This window comes from Sus scrofa, chromosome 1 (genome assembly GCF_000003025.6).
Source record: "Sus scrofa isolate TJ Tabasco breed Duroc chromosome 1, Sscrofa11.1, whole genome shotgun sequence".
NCBI lineage: Eukaryota > Metazoa > Chordata > Mammalia > Artiodactyla > Suidae > Sus > Sus scrofa.
The window spans coordinates 250,057,325-250,078,472 of NC_010443.5; the positions used below are offsets into that span (position 1 = coordinate 250,057,325).

General features: G+C 42.3%; 1 protein-coding gene across 2 annotated transcripts in view; it reads right to left on the reverse strand.

Annotated features, from left to right (window-relative positions):
- CTNNAL1 (catenin alpha like 1) overlaps nt 1–21,124 on the reverse strand; it is a 73,005-nt gene extending 51,881 nt beyond the window's left edge. The window contains exons 1-2 of one of the 2 annotated variants that reach the window (XM_003353601.4): nt 20,872–21,124; nt 751–940 (exon numbers count right to left, since the gene is read on the reverse strand). In XM_003353601.4, the coding sequence (XP_003353649.3) occupies nt 751–940; nt 20,872–21,012 (331 nt within the window). In that variant the 5' untranslated portion in view covers nt 21,013–21,124. Of the gene's footprint in view, nt 1–750; nt 941–1,440; nt 1,781–20,871 lie in introns of those variants that run through there. The other variant, XM_021067276.1, reaches the window with a different exon arrangement.

Below are 21,148 nucleotides of genomic sequence, written 5' to 3' on the forward strand. Positions count from 1 at the left end.
CCCAAAATGTCATCAGCATCAATGTGGAGAAAACTTGCCCTCTTTAAAATATACCTTCTTTGGTCTCCTGACCCTTACTCTGCTGTATTATTTTCTTCATGATAACTACTTCTACCTGACATTAGGCATGAAGCTATTTATTCATGTGTTTATGGTGTCCCTCACTAGCATGCAAGCTCCAGGAGGGCAGACTCTTATTGATTTCTGCATGGCTCTCCTCCTCTGGCCTATAAGAACTGGGTGGCACTCAGTAAATATGTTCAGAAAGAATAGGTGGATAAACATACTTCAACAAAGCTGAACTCTTTGTATCCATCAAAACATCCCAGGTTCTCTCAGACTTTTAGGCCACCTATTATAGAGATTTGGGAGACATCAGGAAATTTGAAGTCACTGCATTTGTCTCTTGTAGAGATAGGAGCATGCTTATTTTTATTCCCATTTCCTACATGGTGGCATACAGCCTGATACAGCTCTGACGGCAGAGTCCCTGCCTCACTTTCCTCTCTACTCTCCCATTCAATGGCTGAGGGCGAGGATGATGACATTCTACCCTGCCCAGTGCAAGAATTTGATGGTTCAGGAGCTGGCCCAAGAGAAGTCTGATATTCCTGAAAGCTCATCCAGACCTTTAAATCCCAGGCATCTGTAATCACAGGGCTAAAACACAGTATGCATTTTTACTCAAAATAAGACAATAACTTGTTCTATTCAAAGGAATAAAATTGGTACAAATAGGCTTCAACATACCTGCTTGCTTAGCTTCAATACAGGCAATATTTATTTCTTCTTTCAAGTCCCAATTTTCATTGGCTATAGCTTCCCCTACTTTAACAAATCTTCCAACTGCCAAGTTGACGGCTTGTCCTACACGCTGAATTGCTTGCAGAGTTTTGTCAGACTTTTTGGTATTATCCTTATGATTAATAAGTGTGGTGATCTAAAAATAAAAGATAAAAGCAACCTGCTTAAGTTATACCTCAATACCTGCCAAAAAAAAAAAAAAAAAAAAAAAAAGCTACCCCACAAAGGCTAAGAAAATTAAGTCCTACACTAAAGAGACAAAAATTTTTCTTAATTTTTTTTTTCGTCTTTTAGGGCCACACCTGCGGCATATGGAGGTTCCCAGGCTAGGGGTTGAATCGGAGCTGTAGCTGCCAGTCTACACCACAGCCACAGCCACACAGGATCTGAGCCATGTCTGCGACCTACACCACAGCTCATGGCAATGCCGAATCCTTAACCCACTGAGCGAGGTCAGAGATCGAGCCTGCGTCCTATGGATGCTAGTCAGGTTCGTTTCTGCTGAGCCATGACAGGAACTCCAAAAATGACAGTTTGAATGTTTCAACCCAGAGACAACCAACAAATCATCCTGCACCCCTCCTGAGGACCATGTTTCCATTCATAACAACTCCAAGTGTGCCTGAGGGTAGTTACCTGGGGGCATAGAGTGCTACAAGCCCTCCAGAGACTTCAGCAAATCTTAAAGACAGGACAGAAGTAGGAGAGGATGGATCACGACATCCAAAGAATCCACAGAAAAGCAAAGCACTTAGGCCTAGATTCCTCTAGTGTGAGTGGAGCTGCTGTGAGAGAACAGACAGCATCTTCCTCACTGTGCCTTCCACTCCGCTGCCTGGTGCGGCAAGTTGGACAACATGGTACGTGAGCCTACGTGTTCACTGAAACAACCAGACGCTTTAGAAGGGCTGCTATGATCGATGCTCTATACTTTTCAAAATTCTGTCAAAGACTCAAAGAAAATGAAATACCAAGAGCTTTCACACTTGATTCCAGGCCCTGAAATAAAATATAAAAGGTGACAAGTTAAGCTGAGTGACACAAATATAAACCTTCAAAATGTCCTAGAAAATGAGTACACGAACTATACTGACATATACAAATATTTAAAGAATGTTACATGAAAAAAATAAATCCCAAATGGTACATGTCCGTTGAGTCTAACTTTGAAATGATTTATATATGTTTATTAACAAAGATCAGAACAGAGAAGAATTAAGAGGAAGGGAGTTGCTTTTTTGAGCAACTACTATGTGCCAAGGACTCTATGTGTTGCAGTATTAATAGTGTAGAGTCAGGAAGCCTGGGCTGGAGCCTTTGCTCTGCCATTACTAACTAAATAACCCAGGGAAATTTGCTTAATCTCTCTAAATTTCATCTATAATATGGTTTTTCAAATTTGGAATATTTCCTAGAATCTAGGTCCTGAGGATGCATCACTGAACAAGACTAACACAATCTTGCCCTCGTTCTGTTTACAGTCTATCAAAATAACAACTCAATTGTACAAAATGATCTGTTGCATACCTATCATAAACCAAATAAAATTCTAGTCAATGACGAAACAGCAAAGAAAGAAAAGGCCAGGAGGTCCTGTTGTGGCTCAGCAGTAAAGAACCCAACTAGTGTCCATGAAGATTCAGGTTCAATCCCTGGCCTTGCTCAGTGGGTTAGGGATCCAGCGTTGCCCCCAAGCTATGGTGTAGATCGCAGATGTGGCTCAGATTCCACATTGCTGTGGCGTAGGCTGGCAGTTCCAATTCAGCCACTAGCCTGGGAACTCTCATATGCTGCACTTGTGACCCTAAAAAAAGTAAAGAATTTAAAAAAAAAAAGGCCATACTCTCATGGAGCTTACATTCTACTGGGGTGATGGGAGATACAATAATTGTACAAATAAGTTGAAAAAGTTAATATAGATGCTATGCAATTTTTTTTTTTTTTTTTTTTTTTTTTTTTTTTGTCTTTTAGGGTTGTGCCAGTGGCATATGGAGGTTCCCAGGCTAGGGGTCAAATCAGAGCTATAGCTGCCAGCCTACGCCAGAGCCACAGTATAAAATACTAAAATAGGATATTGTGATAGAAAGTATTTGCGTAGCTACCTGAGATTAGTTGATTTTTCTTTCTATGAAGTACTATTTAAACTGAGATCTAGGAGTTCCCCTTGTGGTCAGTGGTTAATGAATCCGACTAGGAACTATGAGGTTGTGGGTTGGACCCCTGGCTTTGCTCAGTGGGTTAAGGATCTGGCTTTGCCGTGAGCTGTGATGCAGCTCAAATCCCGCGTTGCTGTGGTTCTTGCATAGGCTGGCGGCTACAGTTACACTTAGACCCCTAGCCTGGGAACCTTCATATGCCATGGGTGCAGCCCTAGAAAAGAAAAAAAACAAAATAAATAAATAAACTGAGATCTAAATGATAGCAAGTAGCCAGGCTGGCAAACATTAGGGGATAAAGCATTCCAGGGAGAAGAAACAATTGTTTGAAAAAAAAAGAAAAAGAAAAGAAAGTGAGGGCCATCCCTTAGGAATAGACTGTTTTGTTCAAAGAATGAAGTAAGGCCAGGAGTGGTTCAAGAACAGTAGGCAAGGAGTTCCTGTTGTGTCTAAGTGGAAATGAATCCAACTAATATACATGAGGATGTGGGTTCAATCCCTGGCCTCGCTCAGTGGATCGGGGATCTGGTATTGCTATGAGCTATGGTGTAGGTCCTGAGTTGCTGTGGCTGAGCTGTAGGCAGGCAGCTGCAGCTCTGATTTGACCCTACCCTAAAAAGAAAAATAAAAGAATGGTAGGCAAAAAGACACATGTACAACCAACAGTCAACAGGTGGGCAGACACCAGCCATGCAAGACTGTGAACCAGAATAAGAGGTTCTTTTCTTTTTTCGTCTTTTGTCTTTTTAGGGCCACACCTGGGGCATATGGAGGTTCCCAGGCTAAGGGCTGAACTGGAGCTGTTGCTGCCAGCCTACGCCACAGCCTCAGCAATGCCAGATCAGAGGCGCATCTGCACTTACACCATAGCTCACGGTAATGCCAGATCCTTAACCCATTGAGCAAGGCCAGGGATTGAACCCGCAACCTCACGGTTCCTAGTTGGATTCCTTTCTGCTGAGCCACGACGGGAATTCCTGGATTAAGAGTTTCTATTTGATTCTACAGTGACAGAAAGCCACTGTAGAGTTTTTAAGCAGGAAAGTGGTATAATCTCTGTAGTGAATTTTAGATGCATGCACAAATTCTTCGATAGTTCTCCCTTCAAGAAGTAGAGCCTCATTTCTCATCTCCTAAGTGAGATGAAATTTGTGATCCACTTCTAATAAATAGAACAAAATGGAAGTACTTCTGAGCACTCTCAGTAAGTCATAAAACACATTGTAACTTCCATTTTACTCTCTCTCTGGGATCAATCACTGCGGGAGAAAATGACTTGCCGTGGAGGACACTCCAGCAACGCTATGGAGAGACCCACATAGTAAAAAACTGAGGCCTCTGGCCAAAAGGTAGTGGAGTACCATGGCCTCCTGCCAATGAAGCTCCATGAACAATTATTCCCAGGCCTTAAGTCTCAATCAAGAGATGGTTAACCTGTGCGTGGGTGGATTTCAGAATACTGTGAACCAATGGCTCCTGTTTTCCTCATTTTCAAACAGAAGTATCTGGCAGTCATTCTGTGCCTCCTATTTCCCTGACTTGTTTTAACAAAAATGTCTCTAGTAATTATCCTATTTCTGTCCCATCACTGTAAGCTGAGGGTTTGGGAAGGAGATAACTTGTATCTTTAGTTCACAGGTCTTCAGATCGAGGGGAACTATAGTCAAGGAGTTCTGGCTGTAGCTCAGCAGGTTAAGAACCGGACTAGTATCCATGAGGATGAGGGTTTGATCCCTGGTCTCACTCAGTGGGTTAGGGACCCCACATTGCCGTGAGCTGCAGTGTGGGTCATGGATGTGGCTCGGATCCCGAGTTGCTGTGGCTTTGTTGTAGGCCTGCAGCTGCAGCTCTGATTCAACCCCTAGGGTGGGAACTTCCATATGCTGCAGCTGTGGCCCTAAAAAGAAAAAAAAAAAAAAGGGAACTATAGTCAAGAAACTATATCTAAGGAACTACAAGAACAAGAAGTCTGATTTTAATCTATTTAAATGCCAATATCTTGGACTTCTAGCTGATGCCATAAAGGGATGAGAGGTTGAGGTTGTTTCATCTTGGGTTTTGGGTGGGGTGTTATATGTAGATGGGAAGAATGTAAACATCTGGCCAAAGTAGAGTGTGGTGATCTTAAGATAAATTCCCAAATTTCTTACTACTCCTCCTTTCAAGAGGTAGAGCCTCATTCTCCTCCTCTTGCATGTGGTCTGAACTTAGTGAATCGCTTCTAATTAATAAAATAAAGCAGAAGTGACAGCATGCTACTTTTGAGGGCAAGTCATAAAGACACTCTGGATTCCATCTTTCTCTTTCTCTGAAACTATTCTAGGGGAAGCCAGTTGCCATGACGACAAGTGACCAGCCTGATGCAGAGGATGCATGACAAGGAACTAAGGACCCTGACTGTCAGCTAACAAGGGTCTGAGGCCTACTGCCAACAGCTATATGAGTGATCTAGAACCTCCCAGGTAAGCCACTCTCAAATTCCTGACACAGATAACAAGTGTTTGTTGTTTTAAACCATTAAGTTGGGAGTAACTTATTCTGCAACAGTATGTAACTAATGCAGTATCAAGTGTATATATTTAAAAAGAATACTCTCTTTCAGGCAGAGTAGAATAGTATTTCCTGCAAAAGAAAAGCAGGGGAGTTCCCATCATGGCTCAGTGGTTAATGAACCCGACTATCATCCAAGAGGATGAGGGTTTGATCCCTGGCCTTGCTCAGTGGGTTAAGGATCTGGCATTGCCGTGAGCTGTGGTGTAGGTCGCAGATGTGGCTCAGATCTGGCTGTGGTGTAGGCCAGCAGCTACAGCTCCAATTCCTAGCCTGGGAATTTCCATATGCCCTGTGTAAGGACCTTAAAAAAAAAAAAAAAAAAAAAAAAGTAGAAGCAGGAAGACTAATCAGAAAGTTGCTGAAGCAGTTCAAGTAAAAGATGCTGTTGGCCTGAAATAAGGCAGCAATAGATGGAGGAAAATGGGAAAATTGCAAAATGTCTTAAATAGGAACTGCTTGAAAAGTTAGATTGATATTGTCAACGACGCTCCTAAATTTGTGGCATGAAAAACATTGCACTGGTGTAATACTAGCATCACTATGTAGTAGGTACAAAAAAAGTATTTTGCATAAATCATCTAATTTAATCCTCACAAGAATCTTCAGATATAGGCAACACTTCACCCCTTTTTACAGAAAAGGGAACTGACATTAAAAGATGCTTATTTAAGGGAGTTCCCATCATGGCTCAGTGGTTAACGAATCCACTAGGAACCATGAGGTTGTGGGTTCGATCCCTGGCCTTGCTCAGTGGGTTAAGGATCCGGTGTTGCCGTGAGCTGTGGTGTAGGTTGCAGACACGGCTCGGATCTGGCGTTGCCGTGGCTCTGGCATAGGCTGGTGGCTACAGCTCCAATTAACCCCTACCTGGGAGCAGCCCAAGAAATCACATAAAGACCAAAAAAAAAAAAAAAAAAAAAAAAAGCTTCTTTAAGGTCACACAGCTATTAAGTGGTGAAGCCAGGATTCACAGTCAGACAATTTGCTAAGGCCACCCTTTTTAATCCCAGCTTTACTGAGATATAGTTTACATAGAACACTGTGCAAGTTTAAGGTGTACCCTGTGAGGATTTGATACACACGGATATTACAAATGCTTCCACAATAATTGTGTTTAATTACCACAACACTTCCATCACCTCACACAATTATCTCTTTTTTTTTGGTGGTGGTGGTGGTGGTGAGAACATTTAGGTCTATTCTCTCAGTAACTTTGAAGTATAGTATTTTTAGCGATAGTCACCATGTTGTACATTAGATCCCCAGAACCTAGTCATCTTTTAACTGAAAATCTGTACCCTTTGACCAATATCTCCTGATCTCCCCACCATCCAGGCCCTGGCAATCACCATTCTAGTCTCTCTTTCTATGAGTCCAGCTTTTTAAGATGACACATATAAGTGAGGTCATACAGTATTTGCCTTCTCTGACTAACTTATTGCACTTAGCATAATGCCTTCACGGTCCATCCATGTTATCACAAATGGTAGGAATTCCTTTCTTCTCATGGCTGAATAATAATTCCATTTTATATTTTTACCACATCTTCTTTATCCATTCACCCATAGAACAAATAGGTTGTTCCCGTATCTTGCTTATTGCAAACAATGCTGCATAAACATGGGAGAGCAGATACCTCTTCAAGATCCTAATTTCATCTCCCTTTTTTTTTTTTTTTTTTAGGGCTGCACCCGTGGCATATGGAGGTTCCCAGGCTAAGGGTTGAATTGGAGCTGTAGCTGCTGGCCTGCGCCACAGCCACATTAATGCAGGATCTGAGCCTCATCTGTGACCTACACCATAGCTCAAGGCAACATCAGATCCTCAACCCACTGAGCGAGGCCAGGGATTGAACCTGCATCCTCATGGATGCTAGTCAGATTAGTTTTCTGCTGAGCCACGACAGGAACTCCTTTGGAGGAGTGGGGTTGCTGGATCACATGGTAGTTCTACTTTTTATTTTTTTAGGACTCTCTTCCCCACAGTGGTTGAACCAATTTCCATTCCCATCAACAGTGCACAAGGGTTCCCTTTTCTCCACATCCTCACCAACACTTATTTTTTTGATGATAATCAATTTTAACAGCTATGAGGTGATATCGCATTGTAGATTTGACAATGAGAATTTCCCTGATGATTGGTGATTCTGGGCATCTTTTCAAGAGTGTTGGCTGTTTGTATATCTTTTGAAAAATGTCTATTCAGTTCCTCTGCCCACCTTAAAATCTGTTTTTGGAGAGTTCCCTGGTGGTCTAGTGGTTAAGGATTTGGCATTGTCACTGCTGTGACTCAGGTTAAATCCCTGGCTAGGGAACTTCAGCATGCCACAGACATGGCCAAATACAATAAAGTAAAATAAGATAAAATAAAACAAAGAAAAATAAAATAAAAACTCCCAGCTCTAAGCCTATGATACAATCAGGCCACCCAAGGTGGCTGACAAAAAAAAAAAAAAAGACTTTTTTGCTATTGACTTTTCTTTTTTTTCCCTTTTTTTCTTTTGCCCTGCTTCTGGAATCAGCTGTGCACAGCAACTTTCTCAGCAGTGCCTGTGGTGGGCATCTGAAGACCATCGTGAAGTTACTAGACATCACCTGCCGCTATTGAGTTTTATGGGTTCCTTATATTTTTTGGATATTAACTTCTTTTTTTTTTTTTTCTTTTCTTTTTTTTGTCTTTTGTCCTTTTAGGGCTGCACCCACAGCATATGGAGGTTTCCAGGCTAGGGGTCTAATTGGAGCTGTTGCTGCCAGCCTACACTATAGCCACAGCAATGCCAGATCCTTAAACCACTGAGTGAGGCCAGGGATCAAACCCGCAACCTCATGGTTCCTAGTCGGATTCCTTTCCACTGTGCCACAATGGGAACTCTGAATATTAACTTATTAGATAGATGGTTTGCAAGTATTTTCTCCACTCCTATAGGTTGTCTGTTTTGCTGCTTATTTCTTTCGCTGTACAGAAGCTTTCTAATTTGATACAGTCCTATTTGCCCATTTTTGCCTTCATTGCTTATGCTTTTGGTGTAATATCCAAAATCATTGCTGAGACCAATGTCAAGATTTTTTTCCCTATGCTTTCTTCTAGGAGTTTTATGGCTTCAGGTATTACATTTAAGTCTTTAATCCATTTCAAGTCAACTTTTGTGAATGGTGTGAGATAGTGGTCCAACTTCATTTTTTACATGTGATTATCCAGTTTTCTCATTTATTAAAGAAACTATCCTTTACCCATTGAGTATGTTTGGCTTTTGCTTCCTTGTCAAATATTAGTTTACTGCATATGTTTGGCTTTGTTTCTGGGCTCTTATTCCATTCCATTGGACTCTGTGTCTATTTTCATGCCAGTACCATACTGTTTAATTAGTGCAGCCTTGCAGTATCATTTAAAATTAGAAAGTGTGGGAGTTCCCACTGAGGTGCAGCAGAAATGAATCTAATATCCTTGAGGACACAGGTTCGATTCCTGGCCCCACTCAGTGGGTCTGGGATCCAGGGTGGCCTCAAGCTGTGCTGTAGGTTGTAGACATGGCTCAGATCCTATGCGCAGCTATGGCATAGGCCAGTGGCTGCAGCTCTGCCTGCAGCTCTGATCAGACTCTTACCCTGGGAACTTCCATATGCGGCAGATGCTGCCCTAAAAGCTGAAAAAAGAGACAGAAAGAAATCAGGAAATGTGATGCTTCCAGCTTTGTCCTTCTTTCTCAAGATGCCTTGGCTAGTCGGAGTCTTCTGTGCTTCCACATAAATTTTAGGACTGCTTTTCTATTTCTGTTAAAAATGCCACTGGAAACAGTTCCCTTCATGGCTCAGTGGTTAATGAACCTGACTAGGAACCATGAGGATGCGAGTTTGATCCCTGGCCTCGCTTAGTGGGTTAAGGATCCGGCGTTGCTGTAAGATGTGGTCACAGATGCAGCTTGGATCACATGTTGCTGTGGCTGTGGTGTAGGCCGGGAGCTATAGCTCCGATTCAACCCTTAGCCTGGGAACTTCCATATGCCACAGGTGCAGCCTTAAAACAAACAAACAAAAAAAAACCAAAAAAACTGGAAGTTTGATAAGAATTTCATTGAACTTATAGATAGCTTTGGGTAATAAGGACATTTTAATTCTTCTAATCCATGAACATGGGCTATCTTTTCATTTACTTGTGTCTTCTTCAATTTCTCATCAAGGTAAAATAAATTCTTCCATTGAAGAGTTTAAAACGTACAGGTTTTTCACTTTCTTGGTTAAATTTATTAAGTAATTTATTGCTTCTGATGCTACTGTAAATAGCATTGTTTCATTCTTCAGATTTTTTTAAATTTTATGATTTTTATTTTTCCATTATAGTTGATTTATATGTTCTGCCAATTTCTACTGTACAGCAAAGTGACCCAGTCATACATATCTATATATATTCTTTTTCCACATTATCCTCCATCATGTTCCATCGCAAGTGCCTGGATATAGTTCCTTGGGCTATACAGCAGTATCTCATTGCTTACCCACTCCAAATGCAATAGTTTGCATCTATTAACCCCAGACTCCCAGTCCATCTCACTCCCTCCCCCTTCCCCTTGGCAACCATAAGTCTGTCTCCAAGCCCGTGAGTTTCTTTTCCATGGAAAGGTTCATTTGTATGGTGCATTAGATTCCAGATATAAGGGATATCACATGATATTTGTCTTTCTCTTTCTGACTTACTTCACTTAAGTATGAGAGTCTCTAGTTCCATCCATGTTGCTGCAAATGGCATTATTTTGTTCTTTTTTATATGGCTGAGTAGTATTCCATTGTGTATATATACCACATCTTCTTAATCCATTCCAGATGTTTTGTTTTCAGTGTATAGAAACACAACACTGATTTCTGCGTCAATTTTTTTTTTATCCTGCAACTTTGTGAATTCATTTATTAGTTCTGACAGTTTTGGGGTGGAGTCTTTAGGATTTCCCATACATATGAACATGTCATCTGCAAATGGAGACAATTTTACTTCTTTCTGAGTCTAATGCCTTTTTCTTGCGTGATTGCTCTGGCTAAGATTTCTAGTACTACGTTGAACAGGAGTGGTAAGAATGGAAACCCTTGTCATGTTCCTGATTGTAAAGAAAAAGCTTTCAACTTTTCACTGCTGAGAATAATGTTAGCTGAGGGCTTGTAATACATGGCCTTTATTATGTTGAGGTACATTCTTTCTATATTCAATCAGAAAAGGTTGTTGAATTTTGTCAAATGCTTTTCCTGCACCTATTGTGATGATTATACTTTCACTTTTTACTTCATCTTATTAATGTGGTGCATGACATTTATTGATTTTTGCATATACTGAACCATCCTTGCATCCCAGGGATAAATCCCACTTGATCATGGTGTATGACCTATTTACTATGCTACTGAATTCAGTTTGCTAGTATTTTGTTAAGAAACATTGCAGCTATATTCCTCAGGGACATAGTGCTGTAGGTTTTTTTTTTTTTTTTTTTTTTTTTTGTCTTTTTGCTATTTCTTGGGCCGCTCCCACGGCATATGGAGGTTCCCAGGCCAGGGGTCGAATCGGAGCTGTAGCCACCGGCCTACGCCAGAGCCACAGCAACTCGGGATCCGAGCCGCGTCTGCAACCTACACCACAGCTCACGGCAACGCCGGATCGTTAACCCACTGAGCAAGGGCAGGGACCGAACCCGCAACCTCATGGTTCCTAGTCGGATTCGTTAACCACTGCGCCACTACGGGAACTCTGGTTTTTTTGTTTTTTGTTTTGTTTTTTGTTTTGTTTTTTCATCATAGCATCCTTTTCTGGCTTTGGTATCAGGTATTGCTGGCAGAGGCCATACTATTAAACATTACACGGTAATGTCTCACAAAATTCCATTAAAATGGGTACTAATATCCCCATTTCACAAATGAGGAAACATAACAGCATGGAGAGCGGGGAAACTGGACATCAAGAACAGTAGAGGAATTAAGATTTAAATCCAGATATTCTAACTCCAGAGCCTAGCCTCTTAACCACTTAGCAAGACTGACTGTTCTGTTGACAAGATGAATAAACAAAATGTTGCAAGTATTGTGTTTAACACAGTATCCAGTTTAAGATAAGAACTCAAAGGTTTATTTAATCCTTAGGTACTATTAGAGATAAGAATACTGAGGCATAGTGAAATTATATACTTGGTTCACACAGCCAAGTTATTTAGTTTAGAATATAAACCTAGGTTTATCTGACACCAAAGCTCACTCTATACCCTCTCCTTTGGTAGAGCTTGTCATTAATTACCCTTTGATTTTTTGGGGGTGGGGAGGAATATTTTCTTCAAATCTTCAAAATAAAATAGTATCTAAATTGTAACCACATCAAAGAAGAGTTGCTATGGTTGACTTTGGGGGATAACTGTGTTTCATGAGAAGCAGGAAACAAATATGTATCCTATTAGTACCCGCTTAGTCCCTTTCCACATCTTTGAGACCATAGGGAAGTCAGCATCACTGGAAAACAGGGACCTGACCACTACTGACTATTCAAACAACCACCTGGGAAGAGACTCTGGAGAAAAGAAGTTTCAGTTGTGCCAATTAAATCTTCTATTTATATAAAGTTTAAAATTTTCAATTATAAAGATCATGCAGTTTGGCTAAAATGCCAACTATCAATCAGTTTTGTTTTTGTTTTTGTTTTTTGTCTTTTTGCCTTTTCTAGGGCCGCTTCCTTGGCATATGGAGGTTCCCAGGCTAGGGGTCAAATCGGAGCTGTAGCTGCCAGCCTAGGCCAGAGCCACAGCAACACCGGATCTGAGCCTCGCCTGGAAACTACACCACAGCTCACGGCAACGCCAGATCCTTAACCCACTGAGCAAGGCCAGGGATCAAACCCGCAACCTCATGGTTCCTAGTCAGATTCATTAACCACTGCACCATGACGGGAACCCCCCATCATTCAGTTCTGAAACATACATTTTGCTTTCACTATAAGCATCCTTCCCAGTGCAAAATTAGCTGTGGCTATCCTCCTTTTACTTGAAGCTGTCTAGAAAACATTTGATCCATGATACAGGTATGCATTTAAAATTGAATTTAGAGCAGCCAGGTCAACTTATAAAATTTCTTATTAAAAGGTAGGAGTTCCTACTGTAGTGTAGTAAGTTAAGGATCTGGTATTGTCTCTATGGCGGCATGGGTTCAATCTCGGCCCATAGCAGCAGGTTAAGGATCTAGCATTGCAGCAGCTGTGGTGTAGGTCACAGCTGTGGCCCAGATTCGCTCCCTGGTTCGATATCACTGAGCCGCCATGGGAACTCCTGGTATTGATTCATTTAATGCTTACATCTCTATGAGGTAGCTACTGTTATTACCCTCATTTTACAGATAAAGCACCTGAAATCTGAAGAGGTTAAGAATTTGTACAAGGTCACAAAGCCAGTAAATTGGCTCTCACTCACTACACTGTTTCTTTCCTCCTAGGACTACGATAAGAATTAAGGAAAGATAGCTGTGGTAAGGTTGCCTTGTAAATTATGTGTGAAATAAAATTTTAGTTTTTATTCTGCAAAAATAGGAGGCATACTAAATCGGGAGTCACAACCTGGAGTTGCCCTGACACTGGAATCTAGAGATAGCCTGAATGAACTGGAAAAGATGGCAGAGAAAGCATCCCTTGGGGAAGAAAGAGGATTTAATACATTGAAGACCTGGCTATGGAATAAAAGACTAAGAACCAGGGCTTACTTGATGCCTTCCAACAAAGGGTGTCAGAGTTCCCATCGTTGCACAGTGGTTAGCGAATCTAAGAACCATGAGGTTGCGGGTTCGATCCCTGGCCTTGCTCAGTGGGTTAAGGATCCGGCGTTGCCATGAGCTGTGGTGTAGATCACAGACGCGGCTCATATCCTGTGTTGCTGTGGCTCTGGCAAAGGCCTGTGGCTACAGCTCCGATGGGACCCCTACCCTGGGAACCTCCATATGCCGCAGGAAGCGGCCCTAGAAAAGGCAAAAAGACAAAAAAAAAAAAAAAAAGAAAGAAACAAAGTGTGTCAAGAAGTACCCATCATCAATAAAGTATATCCTAGCAGTGAAGAGCATGACCTCTGGCATCGCTCTGCCTGGGTTTAAGTTCCCACTCTATCATGTGACTATGTAACAAGTTACTTGAGCCTCCCATTACTCAGCATTCTCATCTGTAAAAACAGGAACAATAATAGTACCCATTTCATAAGGTCATTGTAGGGAATAAATTAGTACCTGCAAATAAAGTACTTAGAATAGTGTCTGGTATTTAGTAAACACTACATCATGGTTAGACATTACCCAATTTATACTTACAGAATCTCTAGATTCTAGATTCCTTATGTTTGTGATGTTCCCCCCCCTTTTTTTTTTAATTTTTATTTCCATACCTGAAGCATATGGAAGTTCCCAGGCCTGGGATTGAATTTAAGCTGCAGCTGCATCTCCTTTAACCCACTGTGCTGGGCTGGGGATCAAACTTGAGCCTCTGTAGGAACCCGAGCTGCTGCAGTTGGATTCTTAACCCACTGTACCACAGTGGGAACTCCTGTGATGTTATTCTTATTTTCTAGAATGACTGACAACAATCTCTTGATTGAAATGGATTATCTTAGTTTACCTATTTTATGGGAAGATAAGAAAGCAAGACCCAAGGAGAGAAAAAAAGAATCAGACCTGGACAGAGAAGTTTATCTCTAGGCCTAATTCATTCTCAGTTCCCAAAAGTATTAGATATAAAAGTCAGCTAATCAGGAGTTGTTGGGGCTCAGCAGTAACGAACCTGACTAGTATCCATGAGGACGCAGGTTCGATCCCTGGCCTTGTTCAGTGGGTAAAGGATCCAGCATTACTGTGAGCTATGGTGTATGTTGCAGATTTGGCTCGGATCTGGTGTTACTGTGGCTGTGGTGTAGGCAGGCAGCGACAGCTCCAATTCAACCCCTAGCCTGGGAATCTCCTTATGCCTCGGGTGTGGCCCTAAAAAGACAAAAAAAAAAAAAAAAAAAAAAAAAAAAATTCAGCTAATTGGCTATAGAAAGCAATATAGAAGAAAACACACCAGAGTTCCCACTGTGACACACCAAATCATGGGGAGGTCTTTAAAAGCAGGAGAAAGGGCACTTTCACTTTACACACCATAAATATTTTTCCAATTAAAAACACACATATTCACATACACAACTCAACAGAGCGCCCCATCTGTACTCTCTTCATCTCCAGTGTAGTGAGACAAAGATCCTAAAAAGTTTCCAGGACAACGAAGAGAGAAATGGGAAGAGAGGGGAGCTGCCCTCGAGAGGTAAAGGGTCTGTATAACAGTGAGTGAAGTAAATCCATCACAGACAGGAAAAGACCAGTGGGTGGTAGAATAACATTCCAGGCCAGGGTGGAGCTGTATGGCAGATAGCCCTCTTCCCTTCCTTGGATAAAAGCAGAGTAAGACTGGGAGTGGGAGTTTTGACAGGAAGAAAAAAGTGATTATTAAAGAAGGTGGGAGCTGCTCTGCAGAAAATGTGTTTGGGACTTAGCCCAGGGCTTTTTTTTTTTTTTTTTTTTTTTAAACCTGTCTGAATTAGAAAATATGCAACAAATGAATATATACTACATACATGCCATTTAAAGAAATGAAAGGAAGACATAAAAAACCTACCGCAAGCTTAAGAGAACATTCCGGGTATTTCTGACAACCCAGATGCCCTGAGAGCCCCTCATTTCTGTATCACCCCCAAACCCCTGCTCCTCCTCAGAAGTGACTGTCCTAATGTTATGCTCATCTTATTAGAACTACTACACATGTTATATCCTTAAGTGACATATGGTTTTGTTTTGCCTGTTTTGAATCTTTAATTTTTTTTCCGTAACATTATATTTTTTGAGAGTCATCCATATTGATAATTATAGCTGTGATTCATTCCTTTAACTGCTGCTTAGGATCTCATTGTATGAACTTATTAGCACAATTTTATTTAAACATCCTACTGTTAAAAGACATTTGGGTAGTTTCCAGTTTGGGGCCATTAGAAGTAAAAAGAGTATCAACATTCCAACCTATGTCCACGTGTAGGACTTCTTTCTTCCAGGGGTGTGGTTTTAAGAGTGAAATTTCTAGGCCATAGGTCACACCCACCCTCAACTTTGACAGATAAAACTGTTTTCTAGAATGGTAGTACTACTCACATTTCCATCAGCTCCACGTTCACTTGCTCTCACTGTGGTTTTAACTTGTACTTCACCAATTTCTAATAAAGTTGAACATCTTTTCACGTATCTTTTGTTATATCTGTTTCCTCTTCTGCAAAATGACTATGTTACCAATTTTTAATGGATAATTTTTTTTTTTTTTTTGTCTTTTTGTCTTTTTGCCTTTTCTAGGGCTGCTCCCACAGCATATGGAGGTTCCCAGGGTAGGGGTCTAATCAGAGCTGTAGCCGCCAGCCTACGCCAGAGCCACAGCAATGGGGGATCCGAGCCACGTCTTCGACCTACACCACAGCTCATGGCAAAACCAGATCCTTAACCCACTGAGCAAGGCCAGGGATCGAACCCACAACCTCATGGTTCCTAGTTGGATTCCTTAACCACTGTGCCACGATGGGAACTCCCTGGATAATTTTATTTTTGATTCATTGGAGCCCTTTATTTATCCTGTATGCTACCAATCATTTATTGGATATTTACTTTGCAATCAGATTCTTCCACTTTATGGCTTATCCTTTCAATTTTGATGAACAAAGATTCTCCATTTTAATGGAGCAATCTGGGCTTAGGGTTTGTTCTTTTGGTATACTAAGAAATCCTCTTCCACATGAGGTGAAGATATTGCACTATTTCCTTTCCTAAAAGTGTTAGGTTTTCACTTTCATATTGATATTTTTAATCCATTTGGTATTGATTTTCATCTTTTATTTTGTCTTTGGTCATATGGAGGTTCCCAGGCTAGGGGTCTAATCAGAGCTGTTGCTGCTGGCCTCAGGAGCCACAGCAACACCAGATCCGAGCCACGTCTGCAACCTATACTACAGCTGACGGCAATGCCAGATCCTTAACCCACTGAGTGAAGCCGGGTATCAAACTGGCAACTTCATGGTTCCTAGTTGGATTCGTTTCTGCTGCTCCAAGAGGGGATTCCCAAGTATTGATTTTTATATATGGTGATTCAATATCATGTGTTTGCATTTAGATAACCAATTACCCTCATTTTTTTAAAAGGTTCTTCCCTTCCCTACTGATGAGCAGTGCCAATTCTATGAATTATTGACTTTCCACACGTGTGGATCCGTTTCCAGGTTCTTGACTCTGTGTCACTAGTCTATTTGTCCATCTCTGCTCTTAAACCCACGCTGTCTTAATTACTTGAAAGACTTGAAATCTGGGAGAGCAAGTCTACAACCTTGTTTCTCTTCTGGCTATTCTTGGCCCATTGCTCTTTCATATAAAGTTTAGAATTACTTTTATCAAATGCTACTAAAAAAATCCTGTTGAAATTTTCATTGGAATTCCATTAAATACATACATTGATAGGGAAAATAAATATGGCTATAAATCAAATCAATCTGGCCAGGAACATAGTACTTCTTTCCCATTTATCTAGCCCTACTTTAGCTTTCCATAAAATGTTGCAATTTTCTCCACAAAGTTTGGCATCTCTTTCGCTATGCACATATATACACGTATTTTTACTGTCGTTTTTATTCTATCTGGTATTATGTTTTAGAACTACTTTTTCTGTATGTATTAATCTAGAGAAAGAAACGCAGTTGACTTTAGAAGCCTACCTTCAGTCAACTCAGTAAACTTCCTAATTTTTATAATTTATTTGTAGACTCTTGAGGTCTTGTTTGTTTTTTTTAATAGGCGCACCCAAGGCATGTGGAAGTTTCCAGGCTACACCACAGCTGCTGCAATGGTGGATACTATAACAAAATGCACCCAGTGGAGGACTGAACCCATGCGTCCGCAGAGACCAGAGCCACTGCAATTGGGCTCTTAATCCACTGTGCCACAGTGGGAGCTCCTGAGTTTCCTATGTAGATAATTACATTTTGATTTTCCTTTCCTATCTTTATACCTTTCACTTCTTGTCTTGTTGCACTGGTTAAGATTTCTATTACAGCGCTGAATAGAAGCCATGGTAGCAGGCATTCCTCTTTTTATTTCTAGTTTTAAAGGAAATGTTTATTTTATTTTATTTTTGTCTTCTTAGGGCTGCACCCATGGCATACGGAAGTTCCCAGGCTAGTGGTTAAATCTGAGCTGCAGCTGCTGGCCTACACCACAGCCACAGCAACACCAGGTCCCCAACCCACTGAGGGAGGCCAAGGGATTGAACCACCACATCCTCCTGGATACCAGTTGGGTTCATTATTGCTAAGTCACAGCGGGAACTCTGGAAATGTTTATTTTAAACTTGATTTTTGCTATGACGTGAACTATAACATCATAGTTATAGTCACCTGGTAAAGAGTACCAACATATTATCTATAGGTACTCTTTACCAGGTTAAAGAAGCTTTCTTCTATTACTAACTTGCTATGTGCCCTTTATCATGATTAGAAGTTTAATTAACTGGATGCTTTTCTGTATCCACTTATAAAAACAATATATCTCTTCTAAGTTAGGAATGCAGAAAATTGTACACATTTGTCTAATATTGATGCAAACTTGCGCTCTTAGAATAAGGCCAGTAACTCAGAACTTTTTACCTGGAGAGTCACAAGAGGTTAGATGATGTCATAATAGAAACCATCTGCTTTAAAGTCACTAAACTGCAGAAAGCTAGCCCTATTTATTCACCTTAAGACCCTGTCTCCTCTATGGTGTCCTTCCTGACTCAGCCACACCTGCTCTGAGCACTGAGAACATTCACTATTGATGATGTTCACCTGACACTTGTCATGTGCTTTCTGTACCTGTCCTGTCTCCCAACTAGGATACAATCCTCAAAGAGCAGCAGTTAAAAACCATACAGCAAATGCTTTAAGAAGCTTAACATATTCTTGTGGCTATGACAGTAAAACATGAGATGGATCAAAGGACAGCATCCTTAGAAAAGGAGACTCCTGGACATGAGTTTTCTAGAGAGCTGCACTTTTAAATCACCACTACTCACTAAAACTTAAAAAAAAAAAAAATCAATCTCAATTGTAGTCCATGTTTTCCTGTTTTGTTAGTGTTCTGGTCATGCTTTAGATATTTCTTAATTGTAAGCATAATTTAACTTTTTGTTGTTGCTGGATACAGTTCATCATTAGGAATATCACTTATAATTGCACTAAAGATAGAGCTAATACGTGAGATGCAGAACCTCAGCTATGGCCCTGAGTGAGTCTTTAACAGGGAAGAGGAAAAAAAAAGTTGGCATTTTCCCCCTTTGGCATTGACCTCTCCTTAACTCTCAGCAGCCAATTCACATGTTTCCTCCTCCGCTTACTCTCTCCACCCTCTTTTACCCCAGAATTACACAATGCAGAACTGTAGGTCTGATACATTTTTAGCAGTGATACTGTGAAAAGTTGCCATTTCTCCAGATTACAACCACCTTCCAGCTTGTTTTTCCATTGCAGACTCTCTTCTCTGTACCTGCCACTAGCTGACCTCATCATTGCCTCTAATCTCTAGAGAGAACAAATACCGTGTAGCTAAGAGCACAGACCCTGGGACCAGGCTGCCTAGGTTCAAATTCCGGTTTGACATTTATAGGTGAAAGCCCTATGACAAGTCACTCAACCTCACTATGCCTGTTTCTTCATTCATATAATGAGAATGAACATATATCTACTTCATACGATTATTATGAGAATTAAATGAGTTAATATGTACAAAGTGCTTAAACGTGGCCCAAGGCATATATAATATGGATTTTTTTTTTCAAATGGATAAAATACCACTCTCTTTAACTCTCTCTCTTAAAACTACTCCGTTATTTCTCATTTTGTGTTGTGGTTGTTTTGCTGGTGGTAGTGGTATTCCTCTGGGGGAGGTGGCAGGGCAGACATGACTGACTGACTGATCCTCAACTCTTTCCCACTGGTCAAGGCTTCTATCAGACCTGGAAGGAAGTGGCTTGGGGAGGAGTGTCAGGAGTATTAAGTCACTGTGGTTTTAGACAAGCTAAAAGGAGCACAGGTGAAGAAAATGGGGCTGTTCTTTTAATCAGCATGACAGGAATCCAGGGACATGTATGACTGCTGTTTTCAAATATCTGCAGGGCTGGATGGAGAAAAGATGGCATTGAAAATTCTATGGAACAGCTACAGGCTCCCCAGCATTGAGCATGTTTAAGCAAGGGACTGATGACCAGGTGTCAAGGACGCTGTAAGAAAAAATGTTTTAATTTAGAGTCAGATAACCTTTGAGATTCCATCTACCTCCAAAATCTTGGCAATACTAGGGTGAGTCATCAAGACGTTACAATCTAGTTGTGAGTCACATCCAAGAAGCTCCTGAAGGCACAGAATTCTTCACTCCCCACAGTGTTTGGCACATTAGATCTAGGCGAGGAATTCTAGCCCTGGGGGCTGCGTATAACTCGGCTCACCGTAACAAAAACTTCTCTAAAGCTAAGCGCGTCAATTAGCTGATTCCAGACTTCTGTTGTGACCAATAAATACAATAAAGCATACAACCCAAAGGGGATTTGGGAAAAAAAAAAAATGTGTACCCGGATTAACCATCAGAGAATCAGTCCTTCACCTCAACCTTCCGAGAACAGATAAAAGCCAAGTGGAGTAAGCAGGCAGGTTAAGGGGGGAAGGGGCAAGGTGGCCCGGGGTGAACAGGCCACCAGCAAGCCGACACACACTCCGGGGAAATGGACAAAGGCCTAGGGGAGGGGAGCGCACGCTGGACTTGAAGGCCGGCAGGAACGCCCCCGCCAGAGTGGCTGAAGTCCGGGTTTGTTCTAGAGATGCAAAGGTGCGCGGGCAGTAGGTTAGAGGGACTTCGAGGAAGGCCCCTGAGCGCCAGCGGAGCCCCCGCGGAGGTCCTCTCTGCCTCTGGGGAGCTGGCCTCGGGGGATCCCTGGGCCGCCGGAGCCGCAGCCCCTAGGAGGGTCCTGCAAGGAGGCCGGGCGGCGCACCTGCAACCAGCTCTCAGGTCCGCACTGGGCTCCCAGTCCCGCAGCCTCCGCTGCTGCTCATCCCACTCGGCCCCCGTCGCCGGATTTCGGATGGTTCAGACTCCCGCCGCCCCAACCCAGGCCAGTCCTCAAACCCCCGACAGGCGGCCCGATACTGACGCCGGAGTCGCGATGCGGAGTGTGGGACAGAGGCTGCCTCCCACCGGGCCCCGACCCGCCGCACGAGCGACCGCCGCCATCGCGGGCCGCAGCCGGAGGGAGACAAGGGGCCGCGCGGGCGCCACTTTACCTGAGAAACCAGCGGGAGCAGTGTCTGCTCCACGGAGCGAGTTTTGATCTCCAGTCCAGAGTCGAAGGCGAAGCCTGACGGGCCGGAGCCGTGCACTGCCCCGGCGCCGCCAACGCCGGCTGAGCCCGCAGAGGCGGCCATGGCCCTCGGCGCGTCGCGCAGCCTGGACAGCGAGCTGCTGCGGGCCCCGCCGCCCGCCAGCCTGCCTGTCCGCGGCTAAGGCTCTGCACCCGCGCCGCCCGAAGCCCCGCCCCCTCAGGCCCCGCCCCCAGAGCGG